The 19,317-nt window shown below is 41.7% G+C and overlaps 1 protein-coding gene across 4 annotated transcripts in view; it reads left to right on the plus strand.

The window, feature by feature from the left end:
• The window catches only part of baz2a (bromodomain adjacent to zinc finger domain, 2A), a 121,437-nt gene that overhangs the window by 63,068 nt on the left and 39,052 nt on the right, over positions 1 to 19,317 (plus strand). For all 4 annotated transcript variants that reach the window (XM_053240692.1, XM_026920761.3, XM_034311955.2 and 1 more), the window contains 6 exons: positions 1,374 to 1,448; positions 1,522 to 1,693; positions 4,771 to 4,833; positions 6,074 to 6,218; positions 6,644 to 7,299; positions 7,570 to 7,729. In XM_053240692.1, the coding sequence (XP_053096667.1) occupies positions 1,374 to 1,448; positions 1,522 to 1,693; positions 4,771 to 4,833; positions 6,074 to 6,218; positions 6,644 to 7,299; positions 7,570 to 7,729 (1,271 nt within the window). The remainder of the gene's footprint in view (positions 1 to 1,373; positions 1,449 to 1,521; positions 1,694 to 4,770; positions 4,834 to 6,073; positions 6,219 to 6,643; positions 7,300 to 7,569; positions 7,730 to 19,317) is intronic.

Below are 19,317 nucleotides of genomic sequence, written 5' to 3' on the forward strand. Positions count from 1 at the left end.
TAAGTCCTGTAAGTTACGAGGAGGGGCTTCCATGGATCGGACCTGTTTGTCGAGCACATCCCACAGATGCTCGATTGAAATGGGATCTGGGGAATTTGGAGGCCAAGTCTACACCTTGAACTCTTTGTCATGTTCCTCAAACCATTTCTGTACAATATTTGCAGTGCTGCAGGGAGCATAATTCTGCTGAAAGAGGCCACTGCCATTAGTGAATACCGTTTCCATGAAGGTCTGCACCAATGTTTAGATAGATGGAACGCCAGGAACGAAGGTTTCCCAGCAGAGCATTGCCCAGAGCATCACACTGCCTCCGCCAGCTTGCCTTCTTCCCATAGTGCATCCTGGTGCCATCTCTTCCCCAGGTAAGAGATGCACACACACCTGGCCATCCACATGATGTAGGCTAGGCCACCTTCAGACTAGGCCACCTTCTTCCATTGCTCCATGGTCCAGTTCTGATGCTCACGTGCCCACTGTAGGTACTTTCGGCAGTGGACAGGGGTCAGCATGGGCACTCTGACCGGTCTGCTGCTACCTAGCCCCGAATGCAGCAATCTGCGATGCAGTGTGTGTTCTGACACCTTTCTGTCATATCCAGCATTAACTTTTTCAACAATTTGTGCTAGGGCAATGCTCTGCTGGGAAACCTTGGGTCCTGGCATTCATGTGGATTTTACTTTGACACGTACCACCTACCTAAACATTGTTGCAGACCAAGTACACCCCTTCATGGCAACGGTATTCCCTAATGGCAGTGGCCTCTTTCAGCAGTATAATGCGCCCTGCCACACTGCAAAAATTGTTCAGGAGTGGTTTGAGGAACATGACAAAGTGTTCAGGGTGTTGACTTGGCCTCCAAATTCCCCAGATCTCAATCCAGTTGAGCATCTGTGGGATGTGCTGGTGATGCCGCAATTTACAGGATTTAAAGGATCTGCTGCTGACGTCTTCGTGCCAGATACCACAGCACATCTTCAGAGATCTTGTGGAGTCCATGCCTCAATGGGTCACAGCTGTTTTGGCAACACAAGGGAGACCTACTCAATATCAGGCAGGTGGATTTAATGTTATGGCTGATCGTTGTGTGTGTGTGTGTGAATATGTATATATATATATATATATACACATATATAACAGTATGGCCAAGAGCTTCACTAACTGAGCCTCTTGACCTGTGTCTGCATGCTTTAATGCATTATATTGCTACCACATGTTTGGCTGATTGGATAACTGCATAAATGTACCAGAGTTCCTATATATATATATGTATATATATATATATATATATATATATATATATACACACACACACACACACACACATACATACACATGCCACTATGCTTAAAAGCAGAATTGTTTTTATTGTACAGTGAAATTGACAAGACACTGGAGAACATGACTACCTACAAGAAGAACAAGTGGATTATTGAGGGCAAACTGCGCAAGTAAGGCATTTATCAATGCAGCATTTTAAATTAATGCTTCTCAGTATTAATCTAATTCATACACGTGTGACAGAATGAAGGCTGCTCTAGCACATAAAACTGGCCGCTCTGAGGAGGAGCTGTGTTTTGAGGAGCGGAGGCGCAGTACTCGTGTTTGTGTGGCTGAAGATGAGAGCCTCGCAGATAGCAGCTTGCTGGAGCATGGCAGCTCTCGCCAGCGTAAAGATGAGCTCAAAATTTGTGAGGTACTACATCAGTTATCTTGTAAAGTCATAAATGCTAGTTTATAAATGCTATATCAGTGTAATGTGAGCAGTGAGGGTGTGTGACCACTATGGCTTGCTTGTGTTAGCTAATATTAACACGTCTAAAATAATATATTTCCTGTTGTGTATTCCACTAAAAATGTGCTTGTGGTTCAATATGTAAAATATTCTCACTTTCAGTAAAAAAAAAAAAATAATAATAATAATACAGTTCAGTAAAAAAAATAATTACAATTACTCTCAATATGTTTATACATTATACAAAATTTACATTTAATAAGCCAGAGGTGATGGTGGCAAGGAAAAACACTAAGAAGGGGAATGAGAAGGTAATACAGACAAGAGGGCGCACTGGGATATAAAGCGGCCAGGCGCTCCACCGTCAACAAACCTGAGTGAATGTGCGAGAGTGTGCGAGGGCATCCAAACATCCCAGTTTACCAAAAGAGAAAAGCTATTAACAAAAGGCTTGACAAAACAAATAGGTATTCAACCTAGTCCTAATGACCAAGACTGTGTCTGAGTCCTGAAAACTAATTGGAAGGCTGTTCCATAACTGGGGAGTTTTTTAAGAGAAAGCTCTGCTCCCTGCTGTAGCCTTCATTATTCAAGGTACCAACAAAGAGCTTGCACCTTTAGATCAAAACAGACATGGCAGATCATAAAAGACCAAAAGTTTGCTCAAGTTCTGTGTTGCAAGAACATTCACTGCTTTATAAATCAATGGCAGTATTTTATAATCAGTGCGAAATTTCACTGGGAGCCAATGCAGTGTGGATAAGATAGGGTTAATGTGGTCACATTTTTTGGTTCTAGTAAGGACTACTGGAAAATCCAGCCAGCAAGGCATTACAACAGTCTAACCTACAAAAGCATGAACTAGATTTCTGCATCATGTAGTGACATTATATTTATTATCTTGATAAAATTTCTGAGATAAAAGAAAGCTGTTCTAGTAATATTATCTACATAAGCTTCAAATAAGAGACTGGAGACAATAATCACACCCAGGTCTATTTTGATATATATCTTTCCATTCTTTCCAGAACTTTTCATTATAAAAAGAGCCAGTGAGTTTTTGACATTGTATATGAGAGGATACAAAGTAGGGACACATCTATGCCAACACTGATACTGGTATTGGTCTGATACAGTTCTCATTTACTCATAGAATAGAATGCTCTGATAGCCACATCCATTACCATGATACTATGTGAACAGACTACGTGAAGTTACAGGATCTGGGTATATTTCATGATTAATGATGGCAATCAAAGTAAAACAGAATGCAAACTGTACTCTGAAAATATCAAAAGGAAAGGAACTACCACATCTTCCTATAACACAAGTAACCTGATAAAACTTCTTAAACATAAAACATAGCAAGAGAAGTTTATTACTAGCAGCAAATGCTGGCTAGATGAGAAAAATGTCCACAGACAGGCCTACGTGAGTGAAAGTAACAGTTGTTACCCAGTATGTTGTTCTTGGCAATAAAACATACTTTAGTTACAGCTGTACACAAGCATTTTTCCAAAGTGAAACAAAACCATCTCTTCTCCAGTGCAGACTGTAGTAGTCCAAGGTAACTAATGTAGCTAGCTAATGCACTTCATTTAAAATCGACTAGATAACATTATAAAGAACAAGCCTGTTAGCACAAATGTGTGAATATGCATGTGTGTGCTTTTCATGACCACTATTTAAACTTGGGAAACATAAACAGAGCTCAATAGAATGTTCTGTGACGTTCTTTAATAATAGCAAGTTCACAGTTGGACAGGCTGCAGACCTCTTTCTGTTCCAATTTGAAAAGCCTTTCAGTCTACACTAGCTGCATCAGAGGCATGTTTGAGGTGCTGCCCTCATTTGAAGCTTCACGTTATTATTATTATTTTTTTACACTTACGCACATGAGTTCAGCATAAAACTCCATAGAGACCCACTGAAATCATAAAACTACACTTATTACACACTCACAATCACAATATTTCTGTAAATTATTTAAATACAGTGCAGTATTTACAGTGTAATACAACCTGTAGCTGCATAGCAAAGTCTTTGTACATTATCATAATCATTTTGAACTGACATAGGGAAGCAAACACAAATATACTGCTTATTCATTGTCCCATTGTCTCATGTAAAATTTTAAGTGAACGGTTTTATAATTACTGTTAGCAGATCACCACAAACAAAATAGGCTTACTAATGAAGGTTCACGAGCATACAAAATTTAGCAATCTGACTTCTCGTTCTACTTCTTTTGGTTTTGGGGTCGTTTACATCCAGTCCATTATATTAGTGTTCTCTTCATGACAGTTCGGCACAGGTGTTTAAGTAATTAGTGACTGGGAGTGTTCAATCAGCATGGCTCCGGGGTGGGGTTTTTGGCAGTAGAGGATTCTGCTTGTTGTCACACTAGGCTTATTCTGTTAAATATTAAATAATAAACAGTGAATAAATCAAAACAAAAACAGTCACTGGAAAGTCACCTACGTATAACTGATAATCCAATGCTGGAGTTGTCAAAGCAAATTAAAATAGAAGTGTGCTGTTTTTTCTTCTGCCACTAGGTCATATGAAAACGCAGATGTGTCTAGTGTCGATTACTCATTTCAGGTCACTCTTTTCTGTTAATTTTAACAGTGTTAATTTTAGTATGCGTATCAGAGAGTACCAACAACATGTACTCGTACTCAGTCAAAACCAAAAACTGGTACTGATGCATCCCCAGATAAAAGTAGAGATGCTTGAAATGAAATTGTATAGAATAAATTTTTTTTTAAAAATTCTTGTAAAAATAAAATTGGTATAACTCCTCAGTTAAGATGACATTTTTGAAGATATATATATAATTTTTTTTTTCCCCTTTACTATTGGTTATGGGCATTAGTCATGACAAGGTAACTGATTCTGGCCATTTTTTAATGGTGCCCCAAGCTCTTCAGTCCTGGGGAAGCACTTACAGTTCATTCCCCTGCAAACATTGGAGAGCAAATACATTCATGTTTATAATGTTCTGATGTATAAGTGTAGTTTATATTTCCTTACAGGCTGAAAGTTCAAACAACGCAAGTGTTCCTGAGCTGGAACGACAGATTGATAAGCTAACCAAGGTAGGGCTACCAAATTCACAATAGGAGCAGATGATAAGACTGTATTGTCTTGATATCGCAGCATATTGACATCATGACGTACTTTTTGGAGTTTTATGGGTATTGTTAGGCAATGGTGCATGTGTAACTTTGTTGTACTCATTGTTGTAAACTTGTTACTCATTGTTGTAAGTAATTAATTGCACTATTTTTGTACTCATGATTTCGTACCTATTTTTATTCCACTTTTTTTTCCTCATTAAATGCTTTTTTTTTTTTGTAAATGCTGATTAAAAACATATTATTGTTAAGAACTATGTTTCTATGGTATGTTTTATAATTATAGGTTATTATTAAATACCTGTATATTCTCATAATACATGACACTTGACTTAATATTGCTTCACAAAATTAAATGTGATGCATAACCATTAGAGTGTATTCAAGAATTTCTTTATTTTTTTGCCGTATTGCCTAACCATACCCCATACATCCAGTGACAACTGTAAACAGTAACATGTTTGGACAATGATGTGACCTTGTATTCCGTCAAGTCCTTGAGGACCCCTAGTCAGGTTGGAATACACTGATTCTGTTGTTTCACATCAGGTCTTTAATTATCATGGTAGTTAAGTATTGTACATATTGCTCAAAAAAAAAAAAAAAAAAAAAAAAACTGTATTCTTTAATGTGGCTCATCTAAAGCTGCATTGTTTAGTTTGGCCACATGGTGGTGTGGAATACATTCCCGCGATGCCTATTTTCTTGCTGAGCACATAGCTGCAGCCCCAGCATTGCTGCTGCACCAAAAACACTTGGGTAGTGCAGCCTCCACTAAGACTCCATTGCTAAGAATGGTCTGCTATGCCAAACAAACCTGCCACTAATTGCAGTAGTCTTCTTGGCAGAAGGCTGTTAGCACAGTCATGTTGCAGAAATATGCTAGGTGCTGCACTAATTAATGAATAAAGTGTTTAAAGAAACCTGTTTCAGTTGCACAAGGGAATTTGTGAATTAAGCAGCAAAAGTGTCAAAAGTGCTACCAAAACATACCTACCTTTTGACACTGTCTCAGTGTAAAAAAAAAATTAATAATAATTGCTCAAGTTGTTTAATTGGTTAAATTATAGCTAGGTCATAAGTATTATGTTGGGGTTGACTGCTGGCAGCTGAAACTGAATTAAAGTGTGGGATAACATCTCGGTGTCTGGTGTGGTCTTGATACATCATTATGATGTTACGGAAGAATCCTGTTTTTCAGCGCCAGGAGTTTTTTCGTAAGAAGCTGCTGCAGTCATCACATTGCATGCGGGCAATATCACTGGGACAGGACCGGTACCAGCGGAGGTACTGGCTGCTGCCAAATATCGGTGGTGTGCTGGTAGAAGGGCCAGAAGAGATTTTAGGTGAGTCATGTGCATTTTATGTCTTGGTGATAGGATTGTCTTGGATAATATTCATCATATTAGAATTCACAGAATTCCACACAAATGAACTATTTAAAATCTCTGCATAAACCTGCGACTTAAAAATAAAATGTGCTATTAGTGAAATTAAAATAAAAAAATTTGCTATTTATTTTATATAGCTAACTCCTTTGCTCATTGGAAATTAAAATATACCCTAATTTGGGAAATTTAAGGAAATTTTTAAATAGACTGAATTATTTAGTTTTTATTGACTAAAACTGATCTATTTTAGTGTATTAATTTTGTAGTTTCACCAACTAAAATATGACTAAAACTATTAAGCATTTTGAAATAAGACTAAAGCTAAATTCAAGTTAGCTGTTAAAATTAACACTTATTCACCGCTGTTTGTCTTTTGGCAGCTTCAGGGGACATTCTGTTGAAGGATGAACCTATGCTTTCTGTTGAGAAAGAGGTTATGTCTTCTGTGAAGGTGGATAACATAGTCGAGCCACATCTGTCTCCAATGCGCAATGCTACCAAAACACACCTACCTTTTTGCCATCACCCTTCCAGTATCGCCCCTCCCCCCTCCATTTCGTCTCCTCCAGATGCAGACCCTCTTCCAGGTGAGGCTTCTCTCATGAGCAGCCCTCGAGGGTGGGGCCGACCCCGCAAAATCAGACCAGAAGTCGAGCTCCATTTACGCACAGTTAAGAATCGCCGCCGCCGCCGCCACAGTAAATCAGGTGGCTGGGATTCAGTGCCAGGGGATGGGCATAACTCTGAAATTCTAGATCTCAACCAGTCTGCCTTGCATTCCTGGTCACATCCATCTCAGTGCTCTCTCTCAGTTCACTCAGTTGACATCTTTGCATCAGGGGCTGAGAATACCAAGGGTGACAGCCAATCAGAAGACTTTATGAAGGAGCACATAGATAGGAGACAAATGTTGCCTAAGGAGTCATGCAAAGAGGAATCACTGTGTCCATGTTCATCTACGTTCATGTCTTCTGTTAAAGAGACTCTACTTCCTCTTGGTACTAGCCCTCACCTTAAACCAGTCACACTGCCAAAGGTCAGTGCTACTCAGGTCTGATTGATTATTATAATTTCATTTTTATATGACATGCATGGCCTGGCTAGATAATAACTTTTCTAGAACATGCTGTATATGCATGTATGTACATTTTCTCCACTGTTAAATAATTATAACTGATTAAAAATAGGTAAGGTAATCTAAGGCATTTATTGTTTATGGGATTTTGTGTGTTTTCATATAAAATATTTATGTATAATTTTGCTGTTACAGCTTATGATTTCCACTCCTTATATGTGCTCCACTCAGGCTCCCAGACCTGGCAGGAGGTGCAGGAAGGGCAGTGGTGCTGTATACAGGAACTTTGAAGCAGATGCAGTGAAACGCAGGGGCAGACCCCCCTCCTCTCCCTTTCAAGAAATGGAGCAGAAGTACTTCACTCAGCTAGTGGTCAAGCCCATTCCACAGGGTTAGTCTGTTTTGTGTTTGCTTCCCTACTTATCCCATCTTATTCTTGTTGATCGACATACACTCTATGGCCAAAGGCCTGTGGCCACCTGAACATAGCACTCATATGTGCTTTTTGCACATCCCATTCCAGATTTAGTCCCCCTTTGTCGTTATAATAAACTCCATTCTTCTGAGAAGGCTTTACTATAGATTTTGGAATGAGGCTGTGGGGAATTGCCCATTCAGCCACAAGTTAGTTAGGTCAGGCACTGATGTTGGGCAAGAAGGCCTGGGGCGCAGCTGGTGTTTCAGTTCATCCCAAAGGTCTTCAATAGGGTTGAGTTTAGGGCTCTGTGCAGGCCACTCCAGTTCTTCCACACCAACTTTGGCAAACAACGTATTCATAGACCTTCGCTTTGTGCACAGGGGTATTGTCATGCTGGAATAAGTTTGGGCTAGGTCACTTCGTTTAAGTGAAGGGAAATTTTAATGCTACAGCATACAAAGACAATTGTGTGCTTCCAACTTTGTGTGGGGAAAGCCCACATATCGGTATGATGGTCAGGTGTCCACAAACCTTTGGCTATATAGTGTATATTACAAAGGTTGACTCTATTAGGAGTACAACTTGGGGTCTCTTTTTGGTGGGTACAGTAATAATATTAATATTATTAATAATAAATGGCTGTTCTACGATATATTCTGAACATGCATAAATCCGTACTACTGGTAAAAGGTTTGCTAAAAAAATGCGTGCTTTGAGGCTAACCATGCTAGCACTAGCCTGCTGACTAGCGGTACAGAAGGAAGCAGCTCTGTTAGCGATGAGCGCGTGATCACTGTCTCGGAGGACGAGGTTTGAAGGGCTCTGAAGCGACAGTCCCTGACGGCATTTCTGGCCATGTACTGAGATCCTGCACCGATCAGCTTGCTAGTCTGTTCACTTCCATCTTCAGCGAGTCCCTAACTAAGTCTGTGGTCCCCAGCTGCTTAAAAAAATCTGTTGCCATTCCTGTGCCAAAGACCAATAAGCCCTCTTCCCTAAATGACTATCATCCTGTAGTCCTCACATCACTTTTCATGAAAGTTTTTGAGAGGCTTATCAAAAACTCCATCTGCTCTTTCATCCCTGACACCATTGACCCACTCCAGTTTGCTTACCACCCCAATAAGTCTACTGAAAATGCCATCTCTCACGTCCTACACACCACCCTCACCCCACACCGACAGCAACAAAGGGAGCTATGTGCAGCAGAACTATACCCCATTCAAGATAGACATCTCTGAGGACCTGACCTGGACTCATCATATTCAAGCTCAGGTGAACAAAGCCAGACAATGGTTGTACCATCTGAGACTGCCGAGGAAATTCAGGGTCTCCCCAGCGATCGTGATAGCATTCTATACTGGGGCTATAGAAAGTTTATCTCAGCCTGGTACAGAAACTGCTTAACCCAGGACCACAAAGCCCTGCAGAGAGTGGTGCACTTAGCTGAGTGCATCTCTGGGTGTGTTCTCCTCTCTCTGCATGACATCTACACCAGGTGATGCAGTACCAGAGCTGCTAAAATCATCAAAGACTCCACCCACTCTGTTAACTGTGTGTTCAGCCTGCTGCAATCAGGCAAGTGCTTCTATAGTCTGATGGCTAAGACTGAGAGGTTTAGTGTATTTTATTTATAGACCAAAGTGAAGAGGTGAGGGTGAGAAAGTGCAGGGTAGAGGTGCAGGTAAGGGCTGGACTGAGCGCTGGCGGCAGCTAGGGGGCACAGTCATTGGGTCTGGGCGCCGAGGAGAATCCCTCGGTTTTCTTCCGAGAGGAATAAGGAGAGAGGAGCCTCGCTGTTGCGGGTTCAGGGTGTGTCGCTGCTGTCTGAGAGAGAGAGAGAGAAACAGCTATTAGTATTGAGTACAATCGGTGCTCACCTCTCTGTACTTCTGCTCCCTTTTATACACTGTTGTCTTCTCCTCGACGGTAGAGAGCCGTGGCTGCGGCAACTGGCTGCCAGCTGCGCAGGATTAGGCAGCCCTGTCTCAGAGCCATGTGCGCTTTGTCTGTCCAAAACACGGGCGGCAGCTGTGTGAGGAGCATTTTTCCTTTTTTGTGCGCTGCTCTCCGGCCCGCCGTCACAACAGAAATGTACACTATACAGATCCCTTAGGACTCCATAAAGTCTCTCGTCACTCCGCACTCCATTGACACTCCACACACTGCACTTTGTATTATTCTACACGTAACATAACTGCATATTTTGTACATTATTTTTTGCACATTCCTATTATTTCTAATTTCTTATTCATTCCTTATTTTTACTTTAGTTATTTAAATCCATAGTCTCAGGAGGAGTAGGTCAGGTTTTCATTTCACTGCAGGTTATGTACTGTATATAACTGTATGTGACAAATAAAAATCTTGAATCTTGAAGGTTTGTGGTTTGAGCACAAAAAGGTTTGTGGTTGTGACATTGAAAATTCCTAAATACATGTGTTACATGAGACAAATTTTAATTCTGAGTAAATGGGGAAAATGTGTTTGTAATTTGCTTAATCTCACACTGAAAATATGAGAGAAATCTAAACTTTAAGTAAATGTATTCTAAGAAAATTAAATACAGTTATCACAAAATATATTTTAACAAAACCATGTCATTGCTGACCACAATTATTGGCATCTATATAAATTTATATGAACAAAATGTTACTGAAGCATGTTCCCATTTATTTTTTCCCTTTTTAAATTTTTTTATGCAAGTTCACCCAAGAGACAGCCATTTGTTTTCTGGTGCTTCTTGATAGTTTTGATGGGCGTCAACATGACCTCCATTTGTAGATGATGTGTCTTACAGTGGATGGATGGAGTTGGAATCTCTTGGAGATGGCCTTATAGCCTTCCCCAGACTGATGGACTGTCACCACCTTCTTCCTAATGTCCTCGGATATCTCCTTTCCTCTTGGCATTGTTTGACTACTTGGCACTACAGTGGTTTGGTTGATTTCCTCTCTCTTTTAATCATTGTTGCCCAACCACTTTCCTAAGGATGTCTAATTTCATTGGTCTGCTTGACTGATTAATTAAGCACCCAAATGTGTTTCACTTTAATCTGTTACCCACTTGACTTTACCAATGCAGCTGGGGCTTCACTTACTTTTGCACATACAATAATTCAATCTTTCATGTAGTTTTTTGGCTACTCACAAAATTCCCTCTAAACAAACATATTGTTACGATCACCAGCTGGAGTGCCCACGAACTCCACTAGAGGGCACTCCACCCCAGACTCTTGCCATTGTTCTCAGGGCTCCATTTCCCATGTGTTCCTTGCCCCACCTGTCATGTGCTACCCCTTGTTTGTGTGTCATGTTCTGATTGGTTCCTTTGTTTCGTGTGTCATGTTTTCATTGGTTGGTTTTGTCATGTGTTCTCCCTGTTCTATATAAAAGTTGCTCACCCATGCTCCTAGGGGCTGATTGTTGTGTTGTGTTTGTGATTGTTATAGCCTTTCCGAGTTTCCATGTTTGTGTTTCCTAGTTTACCTGTGTTTTTGACCCTTGGACTGTTTTCCATGTTTTTGATTGTTTGCTGCCTGCCCTGACCATTGCCTGTGTTCTGGATTACTCTTTTGCTTCTGCCTTGGATTTTACTGTTTGCTGGTGCTCGACCCTGCCTGTTTTGACCACGCTAGTAAATAAAGCCTTGCATTTGGATCCCCAACTCCGTTGTCGACCCCTCTACGTTACAGAACAATCAGCCACACCCGGATCCAGCGGCTTTTTGAGCATTCCTGGCCAATCATGGACCCAGTCGATCAACTACTGCACCTTCGGCAAAAGAATCTATCCATTGAGGAATACGTTCATCAATTCTGTGAGTTGTTATATCAAGTACCAATATATGATGAGATTTTGTTTAAGGACTTGTTCCGTTTTGGACTCATGAGCCAACGAAATCATTGTTACCTGGAGGGGAATTCAACTGTAGCTTAAGAGACTTTATGGACTATGCACTGTTGTCATGTGGCTCTCCTTTTACTGTGGGAGAGGCAGAGGACTTTGAAACCCCAAAGAATTTTTTTGGGGGGGGCCAACAGCGGCAAGCTCCGGCAGCAGCGGAGCTTGACCCATCATGGCCACCAGCAGGTCCTGTGATTATGGTCGCCACTCCTGTGTTTCCTGCACCTTCTTGTTCTGTGATCCCCAGTTCAGAGCCTCTTTCCAAGATGGCCGCCAGCCCAGAGCCTCTTTCCAAGATGGCTGCCTGCCCAGAGCCTCCTTCCAAGATGGCCGCCTGCCCAGAGCCTCTTTCCAAGATGGCCGCCTGCCCAGAGCCTCTTTCCAAGATGGCCGCCTGCCCAGAGCCTCTTTTCAAGATGGCCGCCTGCCCAGTGCCTCTTTCCAAGATGGCCGCCTGCCCAGTGCCTCTTTCCAAGATGGCCGCCTGCCCAGTGCCTCTTCCCAAGATGCCTGTCACACCAGAGCCTCTTCCCAAGATGCCTGTCACACCAGAGCCTCCAGCCATTATGGATGTCAAGCCTCAGTCTTCAGCCATCACGGATGCCACTCCTGTATTCCCGAGCATCGTGGATGTTGCGTTTGAAGACACCAAGGCGTTCCAAGGGCGTTTGAGGCTGGTGTCCAGTCTGGCGGACCCACCGTTGATGTCGGTGCGTGCAGCAGGTATTCCAAGAGCTTCAGCACTGGTCGTCACAGAGACACTTCCCCTATCCTCAGTGCTCCCTGTAATGGCTGTCGCCATCCTGTGTGTTTGGGCTACATATTGCTCTGTTCTTGCTCCAGTCCATGAATCTGTTCCTGAGCCCGCTCCAGAGTCCACTCCAGTCCATGACGTTGCTCCAGAGCCCTCTCCAGATCTCGAATCCGTTCCAGAGCCCGCTCCAGCTACCGGGGTTGCAGCTCCCGCTGCAGAACCTCCCAAGTCATCGGCATCTGCTCCAGCTTCTCCCGAGGTGGTAGTTTCCACTGCAGGACCTCACGAGTCGGCAGTGTCCGCTTCTGAACCCTCTGACTGTCCTGTCACGGCCAAGGAGGCCGTCTCCGAGCTCTTCGCCTGCCCTGTCACGGCCAAGGAGGCCGTCTCCGAGCTCTTCGCCTGCCCTGTCCCGGCCAAGGAAGCCGTCTTTGAACTCTCTGCCTGTTCTGTCACGGTCAAGGAGGCCATCTTTGAACTCTCTGACTGTCCTGTCACGGCCATGGAGGTCGTCTTTGAACTCCCAGCCTGTCCTGTCTCGTCCACAGAGGCCGTTATTAACCTCTCTGTGCTCTCTGTCCCAGTCCAGCCTGATCAGCCTTGGTGGGCACCTGCCTTGTTAACTCTACATTGGTGGACGTCTGCTCTGCTGTGGTGGCTGTTGGCTCCACTGCGGGGATCTTTGCTCTCCTCTGCTCAGCTGTGGAGGTCGTCTGCTCCGCTGTGGGGATCTTCGGACCCACCAGCTCCGCCCTGGTGCCCGTCAGCTCCGCCCTGGCGCCCGTCAGCTGTTCCTCCACTTCCACATGGACCTGGCCCTCCATCCCTCCCCCTGTTCCGCCTCCGCTCCACCACCCTCCTGGACTCATGTCTATTCCTGTTGAGGAGCGTCTGGAAGCCGCTCTTTGGGGGGGGGGGGGCTATGTTACGATCACCAGCTGGAGTGCCCACGAACTCCACTAGAGGGCACTCCACCCCGGACTCTTGCCATTGTTCTCAGGGCTCCATTTCCCATGTGTTCCTTGTCCCACCTGTGTCATGTGCTACCCCTTGTTTGTGTGTCATGTTCTGATTGGTTCCTTTGTTTCGTGTGTCATGTTTTCATTGGTTGGTTTTGTCATGTGTTCTCCCTGTTCTATATAAAAGTTGCTCACCCATGCTCCTAGGGGCTGATTGTTGTGTTGTGTTTGTGATTGTTATAGCCTTTCCGAGTTTCCGAGTTTCCATGTTTGTGTTTCCTAGTTTACCTGTGTTTTTGACCCTTGGACTGTTTTCCATGTTTTTGATTGTTTGCTGCCTGCCCTGACCATTGCCTGTGTTCTGGATTACTCTTTTGCTTCTGCCTTGGATTTTACTGTTTGCTGGTGCTCGACCCTGCCTGTTTTGACCACGCTAGTAAATAAAGCCTTGCATTTGGATCCCCAACTCCGTTGTCGACCCCTCTACGTTACACATATGCAATTGATCAACATACATCAGACATTTAATTTATAAAAAGCAGGTGATGATAAAATAAGAAAATCATGGTAAAACCACAGAAAACTCTGAACAGCTCAAGGGGTTCACAAACTTTCAAGCAGCACTGTATGTGTGTGTGTATATATATATATATATATATATATATATATATATATATATATATGTACACACACAAACACACATACATGCATATTGTGTAGGTCCCCCTTGTGCCACACAAAAGCTCTGACCTGTCGAGGCATGGACTCCACAAGACCTCTGAACGTGTGCTGTGGCATCAAGATGTTAGCAGTGGATCCTTTAAGTCCTTTAAGTTGCGAGGTGGGGCCTCGATGGATTGGACTTGTTTGTCCAGCACATCCCACAGATGCTCGATCGGATTGAGATCTGTAGAGGCCAAGTCAACACCTTGAACTCTTTGTTCCTCAAACCGTTCCTGAACAATTTTCACAGTGTGGCGGGGTGCATTATCCTGTTGAAAGTGGCAGTAGGGAATACTGTTGCCATATAGGGGTGTACTTGGTCTGCAACAATGTTTAGGATCAAAATTGCGATTGCGATTTAAAATGTGAGTATTTAAAAAGAGCTACAGGTTTGTTGTGGTGGTTTGCACAGCGTCAAACAAAGACCAATCATAGTTACAAACTTATGTTCTAACACTAAAATAAACAGATGGAACAATGCAGTTACTAGCACTACTGTTTATTTAAAACCACTTAATGTTTAACATTGTGCCATGATAAATCAAGTAAATCTGTCATGATGCAAACATGTCATGACAAATCAAACAAATAACTACAGTATCTAGAATAAACTTAAGTTAAATAGCTTAAATATAAATAAAATCCTAATCTTGTATTTAAGAACACGAACACAATGTAAACAATTCTACATCAGTAAACAACAGACCACAACCTAAATTAAGGCTGCAACAATCAGTGATGATTTAAAGTGCAAAATAAATGAATAACTTTGAGGCCGAAAGGTCAACAAGAAAATGTTCACATCTTGATTGTCACATCTTCACACTGTTCAGGGGTAATGTTTTCACCTGCTTCCACCCCATCATTAAAATTAAGAGATTCCACTGGAGACACAGTGGAAATCTTGAAATAGCTGCCAGGTTTCTTTGCTGTCACAGTTGAGGCTGCTTCTAAATCCTGTGGCTCTGTGGCATGTGATCTCTTCTCCTGTAACATTCAGAACACATGACAACCAAGGTACTTCAGTTTTAACAAATTTTCAGAACAGAAATGAATGCTCAATATATTTCTTCATATAGAAACCTTTATAAAGCCACGTGTCATTTACTTACCTTTCTTGCAGCTTCTTCCATCTCATTCTTGTCATCATTCTTGTTTTTATGGCCGAGATGTTGCCTTGACTGATGTATTTTGTTTTGAAGCGAGGATGTGAGAATGATGTAACTTCCAGAAGTTCTTGAGTGTCTGGGTCATCATATTGCTCCTGGAGGTATTGAAGGACTCTGCATTTGATTGCCCTTGTGAGATCTGTGTCCTCTTGACCTTCAGTTAGAGTCTTTGTCCTCAAAAGGTGAAGTACCAGCTTAAGTTAGGAGACACTGACATATTCCTCTCCAGAAAGCACATCTGTAAACTCTTGGAGTGGATGCAGAACCTTGTGGGTGGATTCTAACACCTCTATGTCTTGCCATGTCGGTGGTAGATGTCTTGTTTTCCTGTCTGCAGTTGGCACATGATTCAAAGCTTTACATTGCTCCAGCATCCTAGCAATTACTTTTGCTTTGGTTCCCCATCTCGTTGGACACTCTGTAAACAATGAGTGCTCAGGCAGATTCAAATATTTTTGTGCTGCAGTTAGTGCCATTCTTTTCTTCCAGCTGTAGGAGAAATGACTGACCAGCTTCTTGCAGACTCCTACTGCTCGCTGCAGCCAGTCATCTTTCAGTGAGTTTTCTGAAAATAATCAATTAAAAAACTTGGCAAGAATGCATTTATCTCAGTTAGCATTAGTTAATGCCTAAGGTATGATGAACTTACAATGAACAACATTTATTTCACAGCATTTATCATTAACCTAGGTTATTGTTAATTTATACATACACATCTGTTCATTATTAATTCATCTTTGCTCATAATACATTGTTATGCTAATTTATGCAATTTGAAATATTAAACATGTATTAGTATATATAGAAATAATATTAACCAAGCTCAACAAATGCTTTAGAATTATTGTTCATTGGCTGCATTGTCTGTGTTTATGCACACTTGGCCGCCTTCATTCAGACTCCAGCTAGATAGTGCATCTTTCAATCCAGAAGCGATGTTTTCTCCCATATGGTAATCGGGAAAGTTTTATGTTTGTAAACAATGACTCTTTAATTCGAAATTCTCACGTATGAAGAGTGAGACTTTGATATGGCTCAGTGGTCCTGCTGGACCACATGTCAGTTGTTGTCACATAATATTCCACATCTTTCAACTCTGCTTCAACCTTTTTCCTGCACGTATTGTACGTATCTTTTGTGACGGTGTAAACTGGCATCATATCTTTAGCCAGGTATGTTGTTATGGCATCTGTAATTGCACAGTACCCTCGTGAAGTTTTGTCGTAGGGTGTGACACTTTCAAATGCTTGAACAATAGAAGTTTGCTTGGCTGTCGATTGCGGGGGTTGCGATGAAGCAGTGTGTTAATCGGTGGACCTTTTAGCCATGCATTCATTATATAGCTGTCTGTGATGATTCTTTAGGTGTTGATGTAGGTAGTATTGCCTCGCGAGGTTGATGCAGACATTGGGCAGGTTTTACAAAGTACTTGCCTTTGAAGCACATCAAAACTTCAAAATCCAAAATAATTCCACACACATACTGTTTTTTTTAGGCACCAAGTTGTCAGCAGGACTTTGCTCTTCTGCAGACAAACTTTGTTGCACAGATGAACCGCCCCCACTCATCTTTTCATAAGTTAGCCAAATCACTTTCTTAGCGTGTTATTCACTCAGCATGTGCAGTGTTGAAAGGTCTTCTATTGGTTCAACTCTGTGTCAATCGTAATACATTCAGGAGGCAAACAGCCTCCTTGGATGAATGTGCTTGTTGTTACTATATTTGAATTACCTTGTTTAAAGAAGTAATTGCAGCTTTTGCCATTTAAAAATCGCAACCTTTTAAATTGCGATTTCGATTTAAAAATGATTAATCTTAGAGCATCTTGGTGCCATCTCTTCCCCAGGTAAGTGACACACATGCATCTGGCCATCTACATGATGTAAAAGAAAATGTGATTCAGACCAGGCCACCTTCTACCTTTGCTCCATGGTCCTATTCTGATGCTCACATGGCCATTGTAGGCATTTTTGGTGGTGGACAGGCTTGGGCACTCTGACTGGTGTTCAATTTGTGAAAAAAGTTCAACACTGTCAAATGCCTGCTGAAAGCAGATTGGCAGATCGTGGCCATGTTTTTTAAGTCACCATCATAAATCCATTTACAGTTTAGCACATAGATGCAGCATACCAAATTTCGGCTCAATCTGACTTACAGTTCCTGAGAAACAGTTAACTGACTTTAGCTCCATGCCCTGTATGACCATGCACCAGACTTTGCATATGACTTCAGAATCTTGTCCTGTATATGGCTCTCAAGTTTTGTACGAATCCGTGCAATCAACCGTGACTTACATCAGAATTCCATTTACAGATTAGGACGCAGCTAGATGCAGCATACCAATTTTCAGCTTAACAGGCCTTAAGGCCCCTGAGAAACAGTTATTTGACCCTAGTTTCATCCCCTGTACATAACCATGCCCCAAATTCTGCACATGACCTCAGAATGTTGTGTATGCCTATGACATTTTGTCGAAATCCATCTAAGCAATCATGAATTACAGAAGTTTGAGTAAATTAGGCTCTGCCTCATTAGTATTGATTGACATGTTGTGGTTGCTTACAAATCTAAATATGTTTTTGATAATTATTGAGGCATACACTCTCCTGAGTGGATTGCCACTAAGTATGTGGGGAAAAAAAATCCTAGTTTTGCATTTTATGCAGATTATCAAAAAAAATCTAGGTGGTTGGCCCTAAATGGTTCTTGAGGCTTTTTTGTTTGGGAGAACTGACAAATTCAGGATAAAAAAAAATTGTTTGTAGGGCTCACGGTTCATAAGATATGCACCAAAATGTAAATGCTTGCGCTGTAGTGCTACTGTTAGGCCAGTTTTGCCCATCTTGCTTGTCTGGGTTCAGGCATAAAGTCTATGCTTTGGCGAAGTGTCATGTCTATAAGATTCATGCTTTGGTCTGCATGATTCATTTCAGTGGTGAACCATATGAAGAAGAAGAAGAAGAAAAGTCATAACAAAAACAATAGGGTTCTGGCACTTTGTGCTTGGACTCCTAATAATAGGAAATATCTTGATAATAGCAATAGGGTTTCCAGCCCTTTGTGCTTGGACTCCTAATAAGAAAAAGAAAATAATAACAATTGCAATAGGGTTCCAGCACCTTCACTGCTTGGACCCCTAAAAATAATAAAAAGAGAGAAATGAAACAGGCTCGTGCCCACTACAGCTTCGAGGCAAATGTTAGTTTCATATGCTATAGATAAATTTATTTCAGGTATTTAATATATTTATTTGGCTTGAGAATAGGTAAACAATCTAATCTTAAGCGAGATAAAAACATAGCCACAAAGAATTGCATTGCATGTGGATTTGATCGGGGGGTCACACAAAGAGAAGGAGGAGCCATGAAGCCAGTCAATATTTCACTTTTATCCTGCATGCCATCAGAGAGAGAAAGCACAAGAGACAGCGAGACAAACACAAACAACCCAGCATGCAACAAGAAAAAAATGGCAGTGTGAACACACCAACACAGACGGACCAGCACCGTACCCACGGTGAAAGGTTGTAATGGCAGCATCATGCTATGGGACTGTTTCTTTTCAGCTGGGACTGGGGGTCTATATATACTATAAGTGACAACAATAACCATCTAATAATATTTTAGTAGATTTACTTTAGTTTTTGGGTTTGTTAAATAAAGATCAGATCTCCTCACTGGACACACTATCAGCATCTGTTATATATCTGGGACACACTTACAGTGCTGCTGCGAGTCCAAATGGGATCATTTAAGTGGCATTTCATTATATACAGTCCCCGTGAAAGTATTGGAATGGCTTGGGTTTGAGAACAAAAGATGAATGAGTAGATAAGAATTTCAGCTTTCATTTCCTGATATTTACATCTAGATGTGTTAAACAACTTAGAACATGTCACCTATTGTTTTTTTTTTTTCAAGTGAACATAAATATTGGAACATGTGACTGACAGGTGTTGCCAAGGTGTGCCCTGTTAGATTTCTTGTTTAAACAGTTAATAACTTTGAATGCCTACTCATGGGTTTAGCCATGGGTTTTGCATTTGGTGTTG

This window comes from Pangasianodon hypophthalmus, chromosome 16 (genome assembly GCF_027358585.1).
Source record: "Pangasianodon hypophthalmus isolate fPanHyp1 chromosome 16, fPanHyp1.pri, whole genome shotgun sequence".
NCBI classification, from domain to species: Eukaryota; Metazoa; Chordata; class Actinopteri; order Siluriformes; family Pangasiidae; genus Pangasianodon; species Pangasianodon hypophthalmus.